The sequence below is a fragment of the Chrysemys picta genome, chromosome 6, assembly GCF_011386835.1.
Source record: "Chrysemys picta bellii isolate R12L10 chromosome 6, ASM1138683v2, whole genome shotgun sequence".
NCBI lineage: Eukaryota > Metazoa > Chordata > Testudines > Emydidae > Chrysemys > Chrysemys picta.
In genome coordinates, this window is record NC_088796.1 from 71,917,901 (window position 1) to 71,934,730 (window position 16,830).

Below are 16,830 nucleotides of genomic sequence, written 5' to 3' on the forward strand. Positions count from 1 at the left end.
AGGATAGAGCTCTTGTACATATGAGAAAAGAGGGGGGTTGAAATGGGCTTGAAAGTCTCTGGAAACTGACTATAGTTGAGAAATCTACTTAAATCAAGACTCTAGTTAGTTAAGTTAGAATATGCTTCTAAAACTAAAACCTTACTTTAGTTTGTCTGTAACCATGTCTATCCTTATACTTTGTATCACTTAAACCTAATTGTGAATAAAGTTACTTTACTTTTACTATACTCCAACTCAGTGCTGTGATAGGAGTAAAGGGTTTGCCAACCCCATTTAAGTTAATAACCTTCTGAGTACTGTCTCTTTAAAGGAGCAGCAAAACTGATATGGTTTTGTGAGTTACAGTATGTAGGGGCTGTACACTATAGAAAGATGTCTCTGAGGAACTGGAGTTCACTGACTGTTACCTGCTATGTAAAGTTTGGACTGGCAGAGTCCTGAAGAGTTTGCTGGAAAGGCAGACAAGCTGGTGTGTCCGGAACCTGAGACACAGCTTAGCAGCAGCAAAGCTCTCACTTGCTGAGGCTGAGAGGGGTAACACAGAGGCTCACAGTTCTGGAACCCCTGCTGATAGTCACAACTACTAATCTTAAATCACCTCAAAACCTGTCATCCACAGCAATACCATGCAGAATGTGTTTATGGTGATATTCTTTAACTTACTGATTTTTTAGTTTTTCTGCTGTTCTTATGAATTCAGCTTTCTTAGCTTGATCAGCTTTAACTGTCCAGTTCTGAAATTGAAAGTGTTGACCAGAATCTGGAGTACTGAAACAGCAGTCACTCTGTAGAGAACACAAAAGAAGGCATTCTTTATTATTATTGTTATTCATTATCAGTAACATAGTAGCTAAAAGACAAATACATACTGTGGATGTGATTTACCACTGTGTTACTTCAGTTTTACACTGAACTCAGCTGTTGAGTTGTGTAATTCAACTGACTTTAGTGGAATTACACCAGGGTAAAGCTGGAGTTATGCAGTGGTGAACTGGGAATTGTATTTGTAATATGCTCTTAAAACGAACAATAATACAACGTTATATCACTACAATTAAACAGTAGTTGCCTGTCATAGGAACTACCACTCTGGATCAGACCAGGGTCCATCTAGTATCCTCTCTGATAGCAACCAGTACCAGATGCTTCAGAGGAAAATGCAAGAATCACTCAGTACACAAATGTGGAATAATACTCTCCCCCCTCCACCCACCCACACTCCCCTGGTCTCTTCCTGGTTTTATCCCTCCAATCATTGGGGATTGGTTTAAACCCCAAAGCATGAGGTTTAACAGCCCATCCAAATTTTTTGTTATAACCCTGGATATTCTTGATATCATAACTACTAGTAATTTAGTGTGCAGTTTTGCAATCCTCACTCTCAGCCTACTAAAAGGTTGACAACAGTTAGGCTGCTGATGTGCTAAGACCATTGTCTATCATGCTGGCCAGCATTGTCTCATTGTTTCTTGGTGTCCCCTTCCCATCTGTTTCACTTGTTGTCTCTTGTTTTACACTTAGATTGTAAACTCTTTGGGGAGGGGACTATCTTTGTTCTGTGTTTGTACAGCACCTAGCACAATAGGGTCTTGGTCTGTGACTGGGGCTCGTAGGTGCTATTGCAATACTAGTAAATAAGAACACTGAGAAACACTGATGTGAGTAATCCCATTTAAGTTAATAGACAACTTGACTAAGTGAGACTAAATTAGAGTAATGGTTGTAAAGAGCCCTTAGCTCTTACCATAGGCAGGTTCAGTAGTATTCCAAGATCAGTGATTGAATAAGCATTTTGCCCCCTTAGACTCAGGCCTCAGCAGCGCTGCGAAGCGCGAGTGTAGTCTCGCCGCCAGCGCTGCGAGAGTGCAGCGCTGCAGGCGCTGATTACACTGGCACTTTACAGCGCTGCGCTCAGGGGTGTGTGTTTTTGTCACACCCCTGAGCGCAGCAAGTGCAGCGCTGTGAATTGCCAGTGTAGCCAAGGCCTAAATCTACCTAAAATCAGCACAAGATAGCTGGTTAACAAGCATTAGGAGTTCTCTATAGGAAAAATCGTCCTTAAAAGTCAATGACTTCTTAATGGGAGGGTGAGGAGACTCAAACCCCCATGACCACTGCAACTGGAAGAAAACAGATTATTTGGCTGGGGGCTTATTAAGATATATGGAGAATACATGTCTCCTCTGCTGCACAGTTGAATTAATCTGACTACTCCAGCTAAAGAGTATTTATTGGAGCATCTGAACTAGCATCACATTGGTAGAAATGCCCCTCACTCTGTCTATTAAGGTTGCCACTTTTTTTCCTGTTGGACAAATGCAAACTGGGGGAAAATGGAAATAATAAGATGTGTACTAAACCGACTGCTTACTGGCTTTGTTCTGCTTGCAATCTTTCAACCCCCATTTCCTTCACCAGTATTTTCTCTATTTAGAGTGTGCCTTGGAGCAGGAATGCTATCCTTATATCGATCTGTAAACTGCTTAATGCATTGTTGGTGCTATAAAAATAAATATCAATAACAAACATTACATGCCGATATGAAACATCTGCATGGAATGCTAATGCATCATCACAAGCTGAAAACAAACAAAGTTAAAATAAATTCAGCTCCTTGACCACTATCTAACCATGTTTATTTAAAGCATCCATGCTCAAGCAAAAAGTTTACACTCTGTAATCAAAGTGGATTATAACAGGGTTTGGCCAGCCAGCATGTACTATGCCAAACTATGTCATAATAGGATTTTTAAGCAAAGCATTTTCTATGTCTATTTAGACTGCAGCTTTGTTTTTTAACCACTTTAAAATGTAGTTTGGCCATGTCCATGATATGTTTAAAGAGGCCACTCTTCAGAAACTATAAAAATGACATCATGTAATATCATATTTATTATGTCTCCATGATTGCATATAAAATTTGCTCAGTTTGGAAGACCATGAGATGGTATGGGAGTCACAGACGGCATAATTTAGTCAGCAGTACCTTTATTACTGATATCATGCACTAGAAGAACCCAGCTTGACTTTTATTCAACATGCCACATTTAGTCACTCAGCAACTACTGAGATTCTGGGCTCTGTAGAATTAAAAACCTACGTGACACCTGTGGGAATCCTACAGTTCTGTGAGTTACACTATAGTAGGGGTTCTCAAACTTTTGTACTGGCTTTCACACAGAAAGCCTGAATGTGACCCCCCCCCTTATAAATTAAAAACACGTTTTTCTATCTTTAACACCATTATAAATGCTGGAGGCGGAGTGGGGTTTGGGGTGGAGGCTGACAGCTTGTGACCCCCCCCATGTAATAATCTCATGACCCCCTGAGGGGTCACGACCCACAGTTTGAGAACCCCTGCATTATATTATCCAAAAGCTGGAGTGGAGATACAGAGTCAGGATTATCAGTAGGAAGCCAACAAAACGACATCATAATGGGAAAACCCTGCAGAATGCAAGATGAAACCAAGAACTAACATTGAATCAAATATTTTAGGTACTTCGAGATGAGGTGGGCGACGTAATATCTTCTATTGGGCCAAATACAGAAGTTGGTCCAATAAAAGATATTGTCACCTTGTCTTTCTAATATCCTGGGAGTAATACTGCTACAACACTGAATACAACTTAGATCAGTGTGGGTTCCGCCTCCCTAGGGGGGCACCCAGCCCCAGCTCTGCTCCGGACCTGGCTCCCAGCCTCCGCCCCCCCACCGTGCCTTGGCCCCTCCCTGCCCCCAACTCAGCTTCCAACCATACCCCCAGCCTCTGCCCTTGCTGTGGCTCCTTTCCTGGCCCCAGCCCCGCTCCCAGCTACAGTCCCCTTGCTCCTGTCTGCCCCCCCCCTCCCCCCTCCTGCAGCTCTGCTCCTGCCTGGCCTCAGCTCCCGGGAATGGGCGGGGGTGTGTGTGTGTGAAACAGCAGTAAGGGGTGGTACAACCGTGAAAAGTTTGGGGACCACTGACTTAGGTACTTCTAAACAGGCTATCACTGTGGCATGTAATAGCAGTGTGATGAACATCGGGACAATCAGGTAACATGGCACAAATGTTCCCGAGCAGATTGAACTAGCTATATGCAGTGTTGCTGTAGCCATGTGGGTCCCAGGATATTAGAGAGACAGGGTGGGTGAGGTAATAGCTTTTATCAGACCGACTTTTGTTGGGGAGAGAGACAAGCTTTCCAGTGCCCCACAGAGCTCTTCCGTAGGCCCTCAACTGGCCCAGGCACTTTGTAGGGAAAGCGCAGAGGCGGTCGCGGGGTGATTTGGGGTGCAGCACTGATGGGGGGAGGGGCTCTGGCACAGCCCCGGTTCCAGGACAAAACCTGGGACAGGCTGGATCATTATTTTTAATCATCTCACGCTTTTTGCCACGGGCCGGCCGCTCTCTGGGGCGGGGTGGCCGCTCTGGCGGCCGCGAAGACACGAGGAGCTCCCTGACGTCACAGAACGCCCGGTACTGCTGTGACCGCGGCGCCTCCCTTCACCCCCAGGGCTGCACGCGCCCCAGCTACGGCGGCGCGCGGGGCCCCAGGGCGGCACCGGGTCGGCGGGACACGCTTTGGGCTGTAGCAGTTTTTCTGTTTCTCTGGCAGACACAGGGGCCGGCCTCCCTGCCTGGCTCTCTCCCGGCCGGGGGGAAGGAGGGAACAGCCCAGAATCCCCTCGACAAGGATGAGCCGCAGCGGAGTCACTGCCCCGGGGCCCGTTCTCATCACCGCACGGCGGGAACGGCGTGGCCGGCCGGGCCTTTACCTGCTGCTGCCCGGACGCCGTTACCATGGCCGCCATCTTGGAGGCCAGCGCTACTCCCTTCTTCGGGGAGGGGGGTTACGCGCGGGCCGTCGGGGTCGCAGGAACACGGACTAGGGGCGGGGCTTCACAGGGCGGGGCCACGCGCGGGGGCAGGGTCGCAGTTCTGGGGGCGGGGCTTTGCTCTGGTGCGCGGGCGGCGCGCTCCTAGCGGGGGTGGCGTGAGCGGCTAAGCTCCGCCCATCCCACAGGGGGAGTCAGCGTTCCACAACCTGAGACAAGTATCAGGGGGTAGCCGTGTTAGTCTGTATCTACAAAAACAACAAAGAGTCTGGTGGCACCTTAAAGACTAACAGATTTATTTGGGCATAAGCTTTCGTGAGTAAAAACCTCACTTCTTCGGATGCATAGAGACGCCCGGTACTGACCAAGTCTCACATGTGGAGCCAGCCGGAAGCCGGGGCGCAGGCCGGGCTGCGGCCCCTTTCAACCATTGCCCTCCTGGTGCGTCTGGTTCTCTCCCAAGTCCCAGTTACGCGGATATAGCCAGCGCCCGGGGTCTGCGGCTCCCATCAAACGTGTGCCGTGCTCACACGACGCCAGCGTTGACAGGTGTCTGCGGTGTGGCACGTTTTGACCCGTTACAAGCACAGCGCAGGCTGTTTAGGGGACTGCTTAAGAAGAGTCAAATTATACCACGCGGTTGTCTGCGCTTTTAGATGCTTTTTATCCAATCGGTGCGATCGCATTTTTAGTACTAGTCTTGCAGAATTTATGCAAGAGCTTCAGCGTGAGTGTAATCTAATTGAGCCGATTATTTATCTGGTGTTAACCACCAGGTACCTCCATCCCCTGAGTAAGGACCAGCGATCAGATCTTTACTGGCAAAAAAACTACATTAACATTGTGTGTTAAATTTACAAATTTGGAAAATGTAATCCTTTAAATTAATGTTGCATAGCTAATTTTAGCCAAGGGGTTTATACAGAAAGGATTTTGCAATAACTATTTAGTTTTTTTGAAAAAATATATTCAGTATACTATTTTTCGACACATCTTCCCTATTTCACAGGTCAGCTGTAGTTCAAAAAAAGATTGAATCTATTTTTGAGTTCAACTACAGCTTAGTTGTTTGTACAGTTTTTTTGTGCCTTTGCAATGATTAACAATAGAGAAATGTTCCTACAGAACTACCTGAGTCAGAGTTGCAGTCAGAATATGCTGTTGCTGTTAGTGCTCATGATGTGGAAGGAAAAAATGTATCTTTGTATGAACCTCTCTGCAGATTACAATGCCTGTTATATTTTTCCATCTGTAATTCAACTGCTGTTGATTGAAGGCTATTGGCAGTGGCCATACAGTCATCTGTGATTAACTTGGCTGCACTAGATCAGTAATAACCCTGTGGAGCTTTTAGACACTTTGAATAAAGGTATGCAATGTGGCCATGGACATTCAGCACTACAGCCCCTTGCTGACTAAGGGCATTGGTGTTGTGTTGTTGATTGAATGCTACCTTACTGTACTTACCCCAGTAGGTAATGAATACCCATATACTTAAGGCCCTATATTTCTCCTGTCACTTATCATTGTGTTGTATCATACAAAGGAGGACTATTTTGCAGCACTTGTTTAACACAAGGCTATGGAGATTGCGTTATATCTGTTTTCATTTCTGATACGAATTATTTGGAATGTCAAACCAGTGGCTGGTTCAGGTAGGGCTAGTTGAGGCTGCTTGAATTGCCATTGCTCCAAGGATGTCAAACCACTGAATTCCTGCTGCCAACTCCATTACAATTACTACTTTAGAGGCCTGATCCAATGCCTATTGAAATCTGTGGGAAGACTCCCCTTGACTTAATTGGACAGTCTGCCTTGTGTAGTTTCAGTACTTCTCCAGAATGGTCAACTTTCTAGTGCGTTTCTCCAGCAGCTGGGAAAATATAGCACAGTGTAATAAAGGATTATCTGGTACAGCAACATCCTCTCCAGCTCATTGAGGAATAGAAGTTTATTGATAAACTCCAATACTTCTTGAATGGGAGGATAGTAGCTAGATGGCCAAGCCTGAGAAGTAGGAGATTTCAATGGCAAAATAAATGCAGTGATACAGAGGATTCTCCAGATGATTAAAAGAGGTTCTCTTGGACAAAATCTTCTCCTGGACACTGACTTCCCAATCCTGCAAGGTGTTGAGAGCCCTCTTCTCATTCCCATGTAGGATTGGGCCTTGACAGCCTCTCAGTCATGGAACTTAAAACAAGAAAAAAAATCAGACAGTATCAGGAAGGAGACAGATCAGGTGACTGCACTCAGATGACTTTCAGAGTAACACTAGCAGCTTAAACCCTAATTGAAAGTCTCTGAAAGAATCCAGGGGAGATAAATTTCTCCAACCAGGAATGAAACCAGGCAACATTAAATGGAAAATACAAGGATGGAAAAGTCTCAATTTTTTACCCCTTAAACTTTAGAAAACTTGGTTCTCAAGTAGTTTATTGGACTTGCACTGTTGCCGCCATCATGTACAATATCTCCTTTGTAACTTGTACAAAAGCCATGTAATCTGCAATTAGGTCCCTATAAGTAGAAAACCCTGAAATGTAAGAACAGCAAGTTATGCTACTACCTGTACTTTCTTCTCCCCCATCACCTCAACCCCTCATGACAGGTCTGTGGCTGATGTTAGTCAGGGTAAGCCCCGGTAGATTTTTGAGGGGGACCCAGAGACAAATGGCTGATATATACATATTATCTCATGACTGAAGAAGTTGGGAGATGTTTGTTTGTTACTAGCTCAAGCTCTATTTATTTGTGAATTTAAAAGTTTTCATATTGATTTATTGATCCAGGAAGACCAGAGCATGTCCTTTATTATGCTGCAAAGATGAAGAAAATGTTTTAAATGTACTCAGTAAATTTTGTGAAACTCTCACGATCTTATTTTTTTGCTCACATCCTTTATTCCGGTTAAACTTTTAAATAGCTGTCAACTGAATTTTTCTGCACACTGGAAATAATCTGTTCAAATTGTGGTTTTGCTAGCTAAAGAGATTTCAGGACCTGATGCTGTTCCCAGCTGCAGAACACAAAAGCATTCACAGATGCTAACTAAATAGCCTATGCTGAAGACATTTTATTGCCTAATTGATGTTTTTAAGAGCATTTTCCTGCTGTATTTTTCCTTTTTGTTTTTTATGATTGCAATTACATTTGATTTCTTTGTGTTGGTGATTTTTATGTATCAACTTCTGAATAGAAATTAGCAAGGAATTGGAAATGTTTCAAAACCTGAAAATAGTCATCTGTGTAAATTGAGGATTGTTCTTATAGACTGCTACCTGCAGTGGTCTGAAAAATATCTTTATTCTTTCCATTACAGTGTTTCCTAATTTTCTTTGTCTGTATCTTGCATTACTCTGATATCAGAGAGACAAGATGTATCCTGTAGTACTTGTTTGTATTTGCTTTGCTTCATCCACCACTGGTTTATCAACCATTCTGAGGTCTCCTTTAGTGGAGTTAACAATTGAGAGCAGTTCAGGCCTTGAGCTGTGCAACACATCAGGCTTCAGCAAGCCAATTTATTGGGGGTCTCTCAATCATACTATGATTTTTCACCCATTTCCAAAAGGCAAAGCCATATACAACAATTCACAATATATTCCCCATATGCCCCAGAATCCTTTGCACTATTTCTCACTGCACTTAGTTGGAGGTGCCATGGTAAACGTAGTGGTTCATAGGTATTTCTGGCATCTCAGCCCGTCTCCATAGTCCTTGAGACATTTGCTGGTGCTCCTCTTGGGTGATCACTATGCACAGGTTGAGAACTACTGACCCAGTTCCAATGGGGATCACAAGGTTGAATAGTCATTGGAGGTGGGATATAGTTCTAATTTGTGTCATTTATTTTGTGTGCAGTAATTGCTTCTAGTTAACCAGTACTAACCAGCTAAACACATAGAAAAGAGTAAGGATGTCAGGATTTAGCTCTTAGTTAAATCTTACTCAGGCAAACTCCCATTGACTGCTTGAATTGGCCTTCAGTGGTAACGAAGGAAAGATATGCACTTGCTGAAAATGTGATAATATCTTATTCGCTACCCCTCTGTTTACTTTATATGTATCGTGCATGACATTGCATTCATGACACACGATGCTACTGCAGTTAGTTTACATTCTTTAAGAATGGGCAGTTTGGGGGGAAGAAAGGGATTTGCCAGTTAGAGGATATTTAGGCCAAACTTTTCAGAAGTGGCTACTGATTTGGGGTGCCTCTGTTTTTGGATGCCCAGCCTGAGATACCTTGTGCCTGACTTCCAGAAACACTGAGTATTTGTAACTCTAGTTCAAGTCAACAGGAGATGTGGGTGCTTAGGACCTCTGAAAATCAGGTCTAAGACTGTTCTTACTTATGGCAGGGCAGACAGCAGCTCCAGGCCTGGGGGAATCCAAAGGTGAGCATTACACCACATTTGCACCCCCGCACCTTCATCTGGGGGCGGGGTTAATAATGGCTTCTGCTAATTCAGTTGTGCTGGCCAGTGTGACTGGAACAGAATTGTAATAAAAAAGTAGGTTTGTAAATGAAGTAATGATCTAGTCTAGAGACTTTTTTTTTTTTAAAGCAATTTTAACAAACCTGTGCTCCAGACACACCACCCAGCACAGTCACAGTAGCAGAAACCAGTACCGAAAACTCTGTTTTAAAATGACTTCTTATCAGGAGGTAAAGGTTTGCCTAGCTGGGGACCCAAATATTAACAGTGTTTTATTATGTGGGTAACTGGAAAAGGCCCTTGTTTAGAATAGTCATGGAAACCATGCTAGCAACAGCCATATTTAGTTGTTGCTAGCATGATTTCTATTGTAACGTAGGCAGAGTCTAATCAAAACAGGCTTGCTTTGTTTTCTGTGACTCACGATATGCACTCTGCCCTGACATGCATTATATTCAGCCTAGAAAACAGACAAAAGGAATTTTAATCCTCTTCAATGAGGCTTTGTACTTTGCCGTTTTGTGACAAAACATACACGCTATTGCTAGCATTGATGCAGGTCCAGAAGTGGTAGCAGGTCCAGAAGGGGGAGTGCTAGTGCAGACGAGGAGACAAGGCTCCCTCAGCTGCCAGCATTTTTAACATTGTCATTTGGACCTTCTCTGAGCAGGAAGTTAAAAAACAAAAAATTCAGTATAGAGAGCCTTAGAGTAGTTCAAATTTCTGAAGAATGGACCAGATCCTGAGGTTCATTTACTCAGTCCTTACTGAGGCAAACTCCTATGGAAAACTAAGTAAGTACTTCAGGATTTGGCTTTACAATGTCCCATCAATAGTAAAGCTTTTTGGCATTGCTTGTACCATTTTGACCTCCCTTCAAATGCCTGTAACACACCTTCTGTCCACATATTAAAATGTTTACTGTAGTGCACAAGTGGTGAAGAAGGATGGTTGTGGATAAGGTGCTAGCCTAGGACTTTGGAAACCCAAGATTCCTGGGGAAAGTCAGGTAGTTGCTCTGCGACTCAGTTTCCCATCTCTAAAATGAGGATCACGTAGTTCCCTCCCTCAAAGGGTTGTTGTGAGGATATATACATTACGAGACTGTAAGATGCTTAGACACTAGGGTGATGGAGGCCATTTAAGTACCTAAGATAAATATAGGGACACTTACTCTGATCAAGTCCAAACTCCATTCTATCCCACAGTTAATGGGTTCCTCTGTTACAGTGCCTGTATAGGCAAGAAGTGCAAACTTTGCAGCTGCAATTGTGCAATTAGTCCTCCCTTCAGTGACAGATTTGACATTAATAGCGCTCACTTGTCAACCCACTCAGCTATTGGCTGCACGTGGGCTTGTGAGCATCTGAGGTGATGTTCAACTGGTCGCAGCTTTGCCCCTCCCATCCTCAAGAACAAACCTCAGTGTAGTAAAGGAGGACACAAAAACACAATGAAAAAATATTTTTTTAACATTGTGACATTCTGTACTTTGGGGGAGCATACTGTAACCCCCATATTCTTCATTTTTATATAATCGTGATCTTACATATAAAGCTTGCCTTGTAAAGTATCAGGCAGTGGCGTAGCCAGGGGGGGCGGACATAAAAAAGGTACTCAGCGGGCGGCGCTCTGGGTGTTCAGCGGCACTTCAGGGGCGGGTCCTTCACTCGCTCCGGGTCTTCGGCGGCACTTTGGCACTGAAGGACCCGCCTCCAAAATGCTGCCGAAGACCCGGAGCAAGTGAAGGACCCGACGCCGAAGTGCCGCCGAACACCTGGAGCACCAACCGGTGAGTACAAGCGCCGCAGCGGGTGGCGCCTTTTTTTATGTCTGCCCCTCCGTTCAGAGTAAAAATTAAAAAGGCGCCAAAAAATTTAAAAGGTGCCACTTGTGCTCAGTGGGGGAGCAGCTGCTCCCCCTGCTCCCTCCCCCCAGCTACGCTACTGGTATCGGGGAAAGGTTATGGTCTGCTGAAAGTCATTTATCCATATATGTATATCATTAATGCATATGCAGTTATGAGAATTGTGTTGTATGGTTGTCACTAAAACATGCTAGAAGTTGGGGAATCAGCCAGATATTAGCTTCCCAGATGCAACAGCAAGGAAAGTAACCAGCGCCCAGGCAGGGTGTCAAATAAACCATCAACAGCCACTGTTCAGCAAGGGAACTACAATTCAATGACTCACCTACATGAGGCCACACCAGGGGAATTGCTCAACATTGCAGGGAGACTCAGCAATGCCCCCCAGACATTCCTGGACTTGTGTTCCCCAAGCACATAGGACAGAGTATAAAACAGAACATAGGGGCCCCCCGCTTGGCCTTTCTCCTGCCACACTTATGCTGCCAGCAACAAAGGGCTTGTCTACACTGGCAATGTTAAAGTGTGGGCACAGCACTCTACAAAAAAAAAAAAACCACCTCCACGAAGGGCATAGCTACCCAGCACCAGTGCACTGTCTATACTGGCACGTTACAGCGCTGAAACTTGCAGTGCTCAGGGGGGTGTTTTTTCACACCCCTGAGCGAGAAAGTTGCAGCGCTGTAAAGTTCCAGTGTAAACAAGCCAAAGACACTCAGGGAAGACTGAACACTCCAGCAGAGGAGACTGGCCCAGGTTTAATGGACAAAACCTGTGTATTAAGGACTGTAATATCCAGTGGAGTGAAAAACTGCACAGTCTAATTGGGTTGAGAGTTTAGACTGCGTGCTTATATTTTATTTGGGTAACTAACTGAGTTTTTGCCTATCACTTATAATCACTTAAAATCTATCTTTTGTAGTCAATAAATTTGTTTTACTGTTTATCTTTACCAGTGAGTTTGTATGAAGTGTGTGGCAAAACTGCTCAGGTTTGCAAAGGATGGTGTATATCCACTTTCCATTGATGAAGTGGTGAACCAATTAATAAATTTGCTCTGCTCGTCTTGAGCAGTGCAAGAGAGTATATATTCCTGAGGTACAGTGCTGGGAGCTGGAGGGATTTGGCTCTGGTGCCTTTCTCTCTGTGATTCTTGAGTGGCTCTGGGAGCATTCATGCAATCTAGCTGGGTGTGGGGCTCCATATGCAGTTGTGCTGAGTGATAACAGCACCTGGAGGGGTTTGCTGCTGGTCACTAGCAAGGCATTGTGAGAGACAGCCCAGGCTGGAGAGAGTTAAGGGAGTACAATGGTCCCAGGATCCCAGGCTGCACCCTAGGGATCCCATTACAAGCATATAAAAAAATACAACATGCATTTTGAAAAAAATATTAAGCTGGAAACACAAAGGAAAAAGAATCAAAGATTTGGTAGCAGCTACTCCACAATATACTTACTATGTTGGGATGGCAGAGCTGTCACAAGATTGCCTCAGCAGCATCTGATATTCTAAAACCAGAACAAAGAAAAGGGATTACATAACAATGTACCCATCCACCATATCCCCAAGAAAATGAATTTATCTCAACATGCTGCCCCAGCACCCACTCACTGCCCTACTGCACCCAATGAGGGATACAACCCCTGACAGCCCCAGTGCATTAGGCAGGAGAGGAAGGAACTCTCTGGGCTGGCTTAAGGGACTGATAGGGTGTCCTTCCTCAGGGGACCTAGTGCCCAGACCCACTCCTATCTCTGGATCAAAGAGTAAGCCATTAGAGTAGCTACAAAACAAGGACCAGAAAAGTCAACCCAAATTAAAGACAGAACGTTACTTAAAAAAAAAAAAAAAAAGAGGGAACTGGGCTTATTTAGTCTGCAGAAGAAAAAAGTAAGGGGGGATTTGATAGCAGCCTTCAACTATCTGAAGGGGTGTTCCAAAGAGGATGGAGCTCGGCTGTTCTCAGTGGTGGCAGATGACAGAACAAGGAGCAATGGTCTCAAGTTGCAGTAGGAGAGGTCTAAGTTCGATATTAGGAAACACTATTTCACTAGGAGGTTGGTGAAGCACTGGAATGAGTTACCTAGGGAGGTGGTGGAATCTCCTTCCTTAGAGGTTTTTAAGGCCCGGATTGACAAAGCCCTGGCTGGGATGATTTAGTTAGTGTTGGTCCTGCTTTGAGCAGGGGATTGGACTAGATGACTTCCTGAGGTCTCTTCCAACCCTAATCTTCTATGATTAATGAATGAAGTTAAGCTCCTTACCTCCAAGAGATGGCAGCACTCACTGTACGAGTGCCTAAGCATCCAGGGAGGCTGGTGACCCTCTACCATCTACAATTGTGAAGTCACAGCAGGGCATAACCCCTAATCCTTATGGCCCCTTGGGCAGGACAAACCCATTCAACGAATCCATTGGGATAACAAAAATGTGAACAGGGGTAAATATACATTATAGATTCATAGATGATAAGCATTTGCTCCAAGGAGCTGTGCCAGGAATTATGGCAACAATCCACAGGCCCTGTAACACTAGCAAGGAAGACTGTGCATGTTTGCTGAGCACCAAGTATACCTAAAATAGGATCACTAGTGTGGATGCACTGCACTGTTACAACTAGTACTGATAATGGTACAATTCTTTACCATAGATGAGGTTTAAGAGCTGGTTACTGTCATACTGAGTTAAGGGAAGAAGAGATTTACATCTCCTGGAGTTACTATTCCAACTGTCTCTCTGGTTTGCCCACCAGATGCCATCTGAAAAACACCTATTCACTTGTAACAGCATGGAATTTCCTGATAGTTTTTCTTTATAGAAACAAACAGCACATATTTTACAGTCTCCGATATACATAATAAAATACTGATATGTAAAACCAAATGGGATAGAAAATTTCTGAATGGAAGTTTGCTAAGAGGGAGTTTAAAGTTTCCTTGATATGCAATACACAAAGAGGTTCTAAACCTTGTCCCTAACCTCCTTGCCTTTCTTCTCCCTCCCACCTCGCTACTACATGCCCCAGCACCATCAGATGCCTTATAAATACTTAAAATGGACAAGAGTCTGAATATAGGTGTGCAACTAATCCTTGGTAATTTGGTACCACATGGAACCACCCCAGTGTACCCCAGAAGTCTTTGAACTGGTTCCCATTGTATTTCAAAGGAAACTCCATTTTCCCAGTACTTCTTCATAGGAATCAAAGCAATGGTTTTGTGGGGATCTTCTGGAATCTATGGGAAAAAAGTTGCAAGTTGCTTTTCTGTAATAAACAGCAAACTAAGAACTGGAACATTGCTGCAAGGCATAATGCCAGAGGAAAATCAATATGAGGTGCTTTGATGGTAACAGAAATAGCCAGTTGATTGTAAATGACGAAGGACCTTGACATATTTCCAAAATGATAGTTGAAAGAGAAAGACGTGAAATGTCACACTGATTACTAATTGTTTGCTTGTTTTGTCCAGAATAGCCCCTTCAAATGTCCAGCAGCAGACACTATAACAAAGAGCATTCGTCCACTAATAGTGTTTTTTATACAGGATTCCTGAAACTTGTTAGGTTGTCTCACATGCCATATTAACACACTACACTTCCTCACTGGAGCCAATTTAAAATTACTATTTGTACTAATAAAGGCTGTAGATCCTTCCCTAAGACAGCTAGATCATGCAATACATATAGCCCTAAGACCTGGATAACAGTCATGGGCAGCAAGTTATATGAGTCCGTGATGCCCATGCTCCAGCAATATTCAGGGCATGGGGGCCTGCATCCACGAATGTTTGGGGCCAAGTCTCTCCCCCAGCCCTGCCTGCTGCCCCCACGCACCTCCCCTGAGTATCCCTGCCTGCGCCCTGGGGCAGTGGGCGGCTGCCCTGCCGCTCTGCACTGCGCTCTGCTCTGCCAGCTCCCGGCATCAACTGCCGCCGCAGGGTCCTAGTGCCTCCCATCCACTAGTGCCAGGGCAGGCTGACCCTGATCCTGCCCCTGCCCTTCCGCCTCAGACGGATGGACCCTTCCCTTTTCCAGCAGGATTCTCCACCAGCACAGGCCCCCCTGCCACAGTCACTGCTCCTGCCCCATGCTGGGCAGAAGCAGCCCCATCCCCTCCCCCCCCCCCAGTGAGGCTACAATGAGGGGCAGCAGCAGGGCAGGAGGCGCAGATGTGATGGCAGCCTCCCTCCCCCCACCACAGGGGAGGCAAGGGGGCTTCCTGGACCTGAGAGGGGCCCTAGGAGCATGTGCAGTGACAGTGGTGCAAGGTGAGTGTGCTACTGGGGGTGGGGGGAGAGGAGGCCCCTCCCCCAGAGCTCGCTGCTGCTATCAGGGGTAGGTGTGTGTGTGTGGGGGGGGGGGGGGAGTCCTCCTCTCTGGCTCCATCCAGGAGCAGCCTGCCTGCACCCCAACTCCTCATCCCTGGCCCCACCCCAGGGCCCACACCCCCAGCCAGAGCCCACACCCCAACCCTCTCCCCCAGTCCCCTCCAGCACTGTGAACCCCTCATCTCCAGCCCCACCCCACAGCCTTCACCCCAACCCTCTGCCAGCACCCCTCCCACACCCCCTCATCCCCAGCCCCACCTCAGAGCCCTCACATTTTACATTATTTTAAAATATATATATCGGCTTACAAGGGGTGGGTGGGTGGGTGTGTGTATGTGTGTGCGCCACCAAACATTATACAAACCTGCCACCCCTGATAACTGTATCCATCACAGACCAATTTGTTTCATGTCCCGCATATATGTACAGTACAGATCCTGCAACACAGCGAGATTGAAATCCAGGGGAGCTGAGGATGCTCAGCATTTTACAATGGTTACTCAGTACTTTGTGAGACTAAGCCTTAGTCTACTCATTCTAATGTTTCAATTAGTTCAGGCAGACCAAACTACCTCCCTATGACTAGGGGCACAAAGGTGGCCTTCCCTGCGCTGCACCTTCATCTCAGTGTCATAACCCAGAGTATGTCCTGTCCTGCCAGTGTCTAAACAATCCCATACTCCAATTAGCCCTAGACTAGTCAGTGATTATACTGCAGGCACTCCTTGACTTTCTCCAGATCAACACACTCCATCCCACTGGCTCCAGAAAATGTTCACATAAAGCCAAGTTAGGGAAATGGTTCCTACTAGTAAAAAGGGAATGTGTTCAGCTACCTGTGTAATGGCAAACTTCACAGGGTTGGCTTTTTGTATGAAACATTTTTGTACAGCTTTGCTTAAAAGTCATTCTGCAAAAAGCTCAAGTATTATAAAGAACAGATAAAACGAATAGGGGCCTGGAGACAGTGGCCTAGTTTCAGCAAGTATTCCTAGAGAAATTAGATGGTAGATAAGATAAATCTGCCATCTACTATCCTCAGGAATATCCACTAAATTAGGCCACCATTTTCAGATCTTTGTCAACCTGTCTATTCTCATTTTTTAAAATTATTTATTTTTAAACACAAAAGGAAGTGTCTTTCTATCAGGCAAAAACTGCTTTATGCTTACCCAAAGTGAAAGTTGGATTTCACAGTAAAAGTGAAGTGGAAGATCAAAAGTGAAGTGAATTACAGAATAAATAAATTCTTTCTAGGATCTCAAATGAATAAAGGAATGCTGAATTGAAGCCTCACTCACTCCTGGTTTACAGCCATGTAACTGACACCAGAATCAGGCCTTTCATTAGTTCATCCTGATCCTTCCCTTCCC

At 45.1% G+C, this 16,830-nt stretch overlaps 1 protein-coding gene across 3 annotated transcripts in view; it reads right to left on the reverse strand.

Annotated features, from left to right (window-relative positions):
• The window catches only part of CCDC112 (coiled-coil domain containing 112), a 30,148-nt gene extending 17,516 nt beyond the window's left edge, over nt 1–12,632 (reverse strand). Inside the window, exons 1-2 of one of the 3 annotated variants that reach the window (XM_005300129.5) lie at nt 12,586–12,632; nt 667–788 (exon numbers count right to left, since the gene is read on the reverse strand). Coding sequence is in view for 1 of the 3 variants with exons in the window: in XM_005300128.4 (XP_005300185.2) it covers nt 667–788; nt 4,761–4,796 (158 nt within the window). In the remaining 2 variants the exon portion in view is untranslated. Of the gene's footprint in view, nt 1–666; nt 789–4,760; nt 4,908–12,585 lie in introns of those variants that run through there. The other 2 variants (XM_005300128.4, XM_065550337.1) reach the window with 2 other exon arrangements.
• Between the last annotated feature and the right edge of the window lie 4,198 nt (nt 12,633–16,830).